This window comes from Theobroma cacao, chromosome 4 (assembly GCF_000208745.1).
Source record: "Theobroma cacao cultivar B97-61/B2 chromosome 4, Criollo_cocoa_genome_V2, whole genome shotgun sequence".
Taxonomy (NCBI): Eukaryota; Viridiplantae; Streptophyta; class Magnoliopsida; order Malvales; family Malvaceae; genus Theobroma; species Theobroma cacao.
The window spans coordinates 22,949,491-22,958,439 of NC_030853.1; the positions used below are offsets into that span (position 1 = coordinate 22,949,491).

The 8,949-nt window shown below is 29.9% G+C and overlaps 1 protein-coding gene across 1 annotated transcript; it reads right to left on the minus strand.

The window, feature by feature from the left end:
- On the minus strand, window positions 1,467-5,174 carry LOC18602237. The gene is made up of 9 exons (XM_007033495.2): window positions 4,988-5,174; window positions 4,843-4,905; window positions 4,711-4,766; window positions 4,096-4,189; window positions 3,902-3,962; window positions 3,225-3,306; window positions 2,660-2,715; window positions 2,104-2,167; window positions 1,467-1,957 (listed from the first exon to the last, which is right to left on the minus strand). Exons 1-9 carry the CDS (start codon window positions 5,096-5,098, stop codon window positions 1,894-1,896), a joined length of 651 nt encoding a protein of 216 aa, XP_007033557.1. The 5' UTR covers window positions 5,099-5,174; the 3' UTR covers window positions 1,467-1,893.

The window sequence follows — 8,949 nt, forward strand, 5'->3', positions numbered from 1 at the left end:
TTATGCTAATTTATTTCGACAATGCTTTAATTTCTCCACGCAATTTGAAGATAATAAAAACTAATTTAAAGCACTTGACATTTCTTATTTAATTTAAGTCATTAATTAAATAGCTGATTTGTTCAGCAAATGGTCTCCACATGATTAGCCCTTTCACCACTTTTTTTTTCTCTCCTTTTGGTGGCCTTTCACCACTTATAGGATGCATAAGCCCTTTGAAATTTTTTACTAACATTAGAGGTGATAATTATAGATTATACAATTTGGATATTAATCCTCCTTTTTGCTGTCCTTAGATCCATATTTAACCAAAATTTTCTAATTAAAAACATTTGTAATTTTCAATTTTACTCTAGGGGATGAACTGCATAAAAACCCTAAAAAATTTTAATTACTTAAAATAAAATGTCACAACTCAAACTTCCAATCCATCTTCTGTTAAGGAAAAAACAAATGACAAACTCATTAAGAAGATGGTGTTGTTTTGAGTCACCTGTAGTTTTGTCCTCTGTCTCAAACACCCTTCACTTACTTGTTCTCTCCCTACGTATGGAGAGAAGGATTTGAGTTAGAAAAAGTGAAGAAATGATGGAATTACAGTGATCAGAGTCTACTACAATTCCAGTTAGGAGAGTCGACTGCCTATGAAATGATGAAGAATATGCAGAAAAAAATATTCAAGAACAGTTGCATACATTTTACAGGTCAAAGAGTTGACTGTTAGAGGGATAATGAACCTCTCCACTACTTTCAAATAGTGAAGATATCCACTATTTTCATCGGAAAATGATCAATATAAATTAAAATTAATTTATAGTTGAAATTTAATAGCTTTAAATTTAATAAGAGAGATGAAAATTAATTGAAAAAGAAAAAAAAATGATGTGAGCAAATATTGACCTTAAACGTGTTTGAAAGAGCATGTATCAATTTATGATTAAAATAGTAAATACAGAGCAGACTATCATGTCTTCTCAAACTTGTAAGGGTAAAAAATTTTCATCTTAGAGTCAATTGTCAATTTTTTATAACAAAAATTGGTCTAAATGTTGTTTTGGCCTTCGAAAATGAGATTGGAAAGATTAAGCATCAAAAGTATTAAATTGTTTTCCCAAAAACCTTGAACGTAAATACCTTGTATAGGATCAAACTACACTATAGATCGATTGTGTATTCTCTTCTCTCTACTCTCGTTAATTTTTATTACAATTTGTGTTCTCCATTGCTTTAATATTTTAACCAAAAACATCTCCAGCCTCGTCCTTGAAATAAAAGAGAGTATGTGTTTGATCCCTGTACCAACATTTTGACCATGTTACTCATGGCGTCAAATTTTGGTCCCAACAAGGACAGACTTTGACACACGGTGTGCTAACATGGCAATGATAGCGAGATCAAAGAGAGAAAAAGAGATCAATGTGGTGAGTTTGTTTGATCCCTGGTTAAGAGATCAACGATTGAGAACAAAGTCAACAAAATGGACACAGCCTGAACAATGACTCACTGACTTCAACTCTATCTCGACCCAGGGCAGGATGAATGTGGGTATTCAACATGAAATTTGAAACAGTGTGTACAACCAAAGGAGAAGAAAATTCTGGGGGTATACATCATGTGAATAGTTTATAGTTAAAACTACAAAGTATTAGCTCTTTGTACTCTTTGTTTTTTTACTAATTACCATTCAGCTAGCAATTAATTATCTCAGTGCCCGGTGGGGATTCCAAATTCACTCAACTGCCTTCTACATAAATATTCCGATACCAAGTAGCCTTCATTTCCTTGGTCCAACTCCTTGCTGTTAAACATCCTGGTTGCCTTCATAATTTCGCATCTCCGAACGACCACATTTTTTTCTCAAAGATGGAGGATTGCAGCATTTTGAAGGTTCCATCACTCAACCTTTGCCACTCCGACTCCAGGCGCACTGCTTTCTGCAACAGTCTCCCTTACAAACCTGGGAAACAAATATATCATGTTCAGGAGAAATGAGAGAGACAGAGACAGAGATATTAAGCAGCAGACCATCTCAATTGGAAACCATTTGCACCTAGAACACGGATTTTTTTATTTAGATAAACAACATATAAGATAAAATGTTACCTTGCTAATTTGTCTCTTGATGACTGCAAGATATATATTGAGAGAATAAAAGATAGCATCAGCCCTGTTCACACACAAAAATAAGAATTAGTGGCGGTAGTGCAAATAATTTCTCACATTCTTCAGGCATTTATTATACATTGTTAAGATCTAAAATTAGCATGGCTTGACAAAAAGGACGCTTATCATAGGCTTCCCCTCAGTAAGGTGACATTCTTCAAGCATTAACTGATGACCTGCTATTAGGATCATAATATGCCTCACTTTTTACAGGGAAAAAGAAGAGTCCTCACATACACTAATAAAACAAATATGGGTGAAAACTCTTTTAAATTGAAACATATGTGATGATGAGTGCTGCTACTAGCTGTGGCTACAGCTTACTATGTGAGAGAGGAACCTATTAAGAAAAAGATTATCACAAATGGCTATGCTAGCATTTTAGATGATTTCATAATTTTAACAGATCATTTTGTGTTTCAGGAACTAGAATGCACAACCAGCACAGAGCATAATAAACAGATATAATGTCTTAAATTAAGTGTAAAGATTTTACCTGATCCGAACAGAACGTAAAATCCAGATGCCACATCTATCTCCGATTGCTCCTCCCTGCCATATAACCATCACAACCATGTCACACTTCAAAACAAACAATGGGAGCTTACTTACATCTTATTAGAAATAAGAAAAAAATAAAGTTCAATCTTACCTCCTAAGTATTGACTTATTCTGGTAATTCCATGGTATACTAAATATAATGTTCCAAAAGTAAACTCTGAGTAACATTAAAACAACTCCATATAAAGGTATGTGTAATTGAGCTTCCCATGCGCATCATTGAATTATGACATTACAAAATTTGGCAAAAATAACTTAGTGTTCCACCGCATTTAAATCTTTCAGTTTAGTCATTCAACATGGTCATGGTTTCTGAGGTTAAAGCAGGTATTGTTAAGCATATTAACCTACAATAGAGATACTCTCTCCTTTGCTTTAAATCATAATATCTTTTTCAAAGTATCACCTCACAAATTTCTGAAACTTAAAAGCAGACTAAATTTCAAATCCAGCCTAACAAAAGAAAAAGTTAGAAACATTTCAACAACAAACATACTGACCAGGTGTATCTGACAAGCACATGTTTAGGCCAATGTTGAGGATCCCAGAATTGTTTACGAATATTTGGATGAATTTCAACATCTGTTGAAGACAAAGATAATCAGAGGTTCAGGTCAACTCACTGTAAAAGAATTATAGGAACTGCTATTATATGTTGGAAGCACTGGATATGCTATTCTGAAACTAACAAATATGAAGAGAATCTTTGCTCGATATTCACAGATAACCAAATTGCACAGTACAACAAGGCTGTGAATCTATTTTCAAAGCAATTATCCTCCCATGTCTCCTGATCCAAGAACAAATTTGACCACGAGTTCTCTAAAAATGTTGCAACCATTTTAAATTCTGAACAAGCTCTAACTTCCAATAGAGCATATAGAGGAGAAAAAAAAAGCAACAAATACTACACTGTGCCCTATGTTACTGGGAATAGTCCTGGACAAATGCCTTCTTGTTCTTTTAAAAGGAAAAAATAATGCCACTTCTGATAAGTAAAAATCATCTACACTATTTTTGACAGGTCATATGAAGTTCCACAGATACCCAAGAGAATCATATCAAATAAATTCAGTAGGGGAAGAATAGCATATCTTCAAGCATGATTAGATAAATCTCTCAATTTCTTGGCAAACTAGTACTACATTGAAACGTAAATTAAGATAATATTACATACAGTGATGAGGCATATCCACTATTTTAGCAGTGACACCATGCAAATCGCCACCTGAGTACCTCTGCATGACGTAGAAGTTCAAAAACTAAGTCAAATCATGCAAAATAGGCAGAAACAGTCCCCAAAAGAAACATGATGTTCGAGGAAGTTACAATTACCAAAAGCAAGGGGTTAAAACTACAAAGATATCTTACCAAATGCATATCAATCATTGGAACTTCGGAACTCTTACGATTTATCAAAAAAAGCCATGGAATTAGAAACTTCTCCTTCCCAACTTGGAATGATCTACATGTAAGTCGAACATTATAAGGCATGAATCACTACAATAATTAAAAGAAACTAAACAAAAAATGATCCCAAACTTATTCATTCATGATCTAGAAAAATCATCTTATGCAGAAGCAAAGTACGGTTTTTAGCCAAACTGTTAACATAAGCTTATGAAAGCATTTTTTGAGTGGAAAGCTGAGGATAAAAATATAACAGAAAAGGGTCTCAAAAGTTCACTCAAGAGTCTAAATCTCAGACTCGTTATTCACAGCTTGCAAAAGGCTTATTCCAAAAAAAAAAAAAAAACCAAAGAATTAAACAACATTTTGGAAAATATTTCATTCTGAATCCGAGGTATTGAATTCAATAGTTTCATTTCTTGCTAAACTCTAAAAATTGTAAGCAATAACCCCTTCTCCTCTTTCTCTAAATTATTATCATTTTACTATCGAAGGAGCGAAACCCTACAAATTACGACAATTAAAAAGTTAAGGTTTAAATTATAAACCATAGTCATAATTTGAATAAATTCTCACATTTTGTAGGGATCAGCGCCCGTGTAACCAGTCGGCTTTGCTATAGGAATCAACACCTGCAATTCTTTTATATATGTAAACCAAAATTTTAAAGAAAAAAAAATGGACAAGGTAGAAAAGGAATAATAATACCTCGCGATTAACGGCAAAGATGGGGCAATGTTTCCCAATTACGTCATGCCAAACAGTTCTCGACTGAAACCGCAAAATTGAAAGATCTCAACTTCAAGTATAGATTAAAATTTTATAAAAAAAAAGAAATTAAAAGAGAACTAACAGAGTGGTACTGGCCCATCTTGCTCATGGGAACGATGTCCCCAGGCCTGTAAGCAACGGAGATTAAAGGAAGCGAAAATGACACAAAGATTAATAGAAGCAGAGACGCCATTTTTGTGCAATTTTCTCGCCAGCTTCTCGTTCTTCCCCTGCTATGGAATTCCAAATGCTGCCCATACGAAACACCTGTTTCCTTTCTTTCTTTTCGATCGAATCCGCTTGGGCCGTAGGGCCTGATGGTTAGCCAGGAGCCCAAAACTGTTCTGCTTTCATCATTTTGTTCAATTTTTTTTTGCTAGAGCCTATAAAAGAGAAGTATTCCTTTTCGACTATCACTATATTATATTTGTTTATTTTTTTCATTTTTATTGTATTTGCTCATATGTTATAAGTTTTTGTAGATTTTTTTCTCCAAATTTCTACGAACTATTACTATATATTTTCTTTTTTTTTATTATGTCATATGTGAGTTTTATCTTTTACTTGTCATATTTTTCTTTTTTCTATTATATAGATTTTATTTTTTTAAAATTAATAAAATATTACGTAATTATCAAATATAAATTGTAGTGCTATACTGTTACTTAAAATTTTATAAATATATCATGTTTAATTAATTTTGATTATGTAAAAGAAAATTATCTTAAGTATATATTTGTTTATATGTTTAACGTTTTATATTTAGTTGAAAAAAAATTATCTTAAATATATAGTTTTAAAACAATCTTGATCATATAACAAAAAATTATTAATCTTGTATATTGTATTTAACTAATTATATTTTATATATTATAGTTTTATATTTAATATTATAAGTTTAAATATAAATAAAATAAGAATATTGAAAGTTGATTGATTAATTTTTTTTTTCAAATTTGATTAATGTCTAAGTAAGTTGAAAATAATTGATAAATTTTTTAAAAATAAAATATGCAAACTATTCAATAATTTTCCTACACTTGAGCCACCAAATCTCAATATTTCAACTCAAGTACAATAGTAATGTGAATCAAAATATCAAAAACTCAATCTTAAAGAAATGAATGTTTTTAGTATATAATCAATAATTGATGAATTTAAATTTAAGAAACATGGTCAAGTACAACTTTCTTAAAGGACTATTATAAGCTTTGATTTTTTTTATTTATATGTTACATAAAATTATTTTATATTATAAATTTTTTTATTATTGGTTAAATTCAACATATTAGTTTTTAAAATTTTTTTTTTATAATTAGATGAGAGTGGATTCGAACCATAGTCTTTAGGAAGGGTGATTGTGCACAAACCAATGAGCAAAATACTCGAGTGCACATTAGTTTTATAAATTTTAACTTTTATTCTTCTTCTTTGACGCCAACAAAAGTTGGTTAAGTTCGTCTTGATTATTATGATCTAATATGTTAAATTGACAAATATTTGAATTTATAATAATTTTAACTAGTAAATAGTACCCATGGCTCTCAAAATTTGGATCATATATCATGTATGGTATTTACAATTCCAACAGTTATTTATCGATCCCAAAACTCTTAATGTTATTAATCTTCTACTCATGCGATGGGTACGAGATAGAAATTTTTTTTAATTGAATTGACATTTTTTTTGTTAAATAGATATGCAATAGTAATTATATTATTATATCTAATTGTTAGTGTATATTGACATATATAAAATATTATTTTACAAAATATATAACTACTATTACTATAGCCATTATGGTGATATTTGTGGTGGTGCTTCTATATAAAAACACACCTATAAGCAGTCTCATTGTAAAATAAAACCTTAAATAAAATCTCCAAACTTAAAATAAATGAGAAAGAGAGATGTAGAAAATGGAGAAGAATCTGAAAGCATGTGACCGCCAATAAATTCAATAGATTATGTGTCCCACGTATGAAAAGTCAAAAAAAATCTATAACATCATTTATGAGAGAAAAAAAAATTTAATCCAAATCCAACTCAATTAGACCTCAAGCCCATGTTCCAAAATCCCAACCGCGAATCCAATCCCATCATACTTCAAGTCCATGCCTCAAAACCCAACTACATGTCAAGTCCAGAACCCTCCAAACTTAACCTCATCAAACCTCAAGTCTACGTCCCAAAAATCCAATCACAAACCTAACTCCATTAGGTTTTCAAGCTCACGCTTCAAAATCCCAATCACATGTCAAGCCAAAATCTTATCAAATGTCAAGGCAAAAGCTTTTTGGCACTTCTTTTAAATATATGTACAGATAACTAAAAGGTTGTCCTATTTATTCATTAATTTTATCGTTAATGATTAAATGTCCAAATATACTAACATGTGTAAGGGTGCCGTTAAAAATATTATATTTGTGGATTGATTTTGATGCTATTTTTGACTATTAACCAATTTAAAAAAGCAAAAAGTTACTCCAAAAAATCAATTAACAAATCCAAATTTTTTAATCACTTCAGTATTTTAAGAATCACATTATCATCCAAGCTAGGATTTAACGGCTAATTTGAGGAAAATGCAAACCAAAGGTTCTACTAGTTATAACATTATAAGTTTGGGGATCACAGGAGTTATTTAGTCAATCGAAACACATATATATTGAAAACAAGAGGTTTCAAATGGATCTCCACCAACATATTACATCCTTAACATACATTTTCTTAAATTTATTAAAAGAATTAGACAAGAAATGATACATTTTTAAACATTAAAACTAGGCAAAAAGAACAAAATAATAAATATATTTTGTAAACATAAGAAAATAAATGAAATTAGAAATGAAGAAAATAAATCTATTATCAAAGCAATCTTCCTCTTTAAAATGTTCAAATTACAAAATTCGAAAGTCAAAGCCAATAAATATATATATATATATAATGGAAGAAGAATAGTNTGGAAGAAGAATGTAAAAAAAAAAAAAAAACCGTCAAGGACCCCACTCCAAAACTTTCACCCCATGAAACACCCTCCCAATTAGTGGCGAATTTAGATTTTATATGAAGGTGACTAAAAAATAATTATAAAAAACTTATACTATATATTTTAAATTTTTTATATATAATAATAGTAATAATAATTAAGTATTAAAAAAAGATGGCTACTACTTTAACTTCGTTGGTGCTCCCAATAGCCCCGATGTAATGCACCCATATCCATCAAGGCAAGGCATTTGATATCCAAAATGGTTTCCCTTGTCTCTCAATTAATACACTAAAGCTTCCTTTAAATGTATGCTTAGATGTTATAAATTTTTTCCAAAATAAATGAAGATCCAATAAATTATTCACATGTGAATTACACCTCAAATAAAAGTGTAAATAAGTTTTATAATTTAAATAAAAGTGTATTGAAGTTTTTGTGTAACATAAATTGTTTATGAGATACTTAAAGTTTGCTTCATGATCAAATAAAAGAATTCTTTTTGATTAATTGTCTAGATATATCATTTAAATGGTAACATTTAAAGTCTTGTTACCTTTTTTATCCTAATAAAATATGTTTGCAATGATAAAAGCAACTAAATGAGCAGGAAAAAAAATTTTATTTAAAAACTAATATAAAGTATTAGTGAGGCTTTTTTAAAAAAATATATAGAATTGTAGATGAGACTAAGCACTGAGAATTGCTAGATTTGAGTCAACAACTTAACATTGCTTGTAAAATTAAAATTTAAAAAATAATTAAATAAGTGAAATTTTGGATAAAAAAATTTTATTTACGTGTAAGTCAAAGTTTATTAAGTTTGAGTTATTCAACGAATGATACTCATCTTTTATTTACTTTCCAAAATAACTTCATATTTATTGATAAAGAAAAGGAAAATATCTTATGCATTAATGACGGAGTTTGTAAATTTTATAAACATGTTTATATGATTGACACGTATTTATTTAGTTACAAACAAAAAATGTTTGTTAACCAGAGTTGTAAGTACAATTTTTAAGATTGTCATATTAAATTATATAATATTTTTT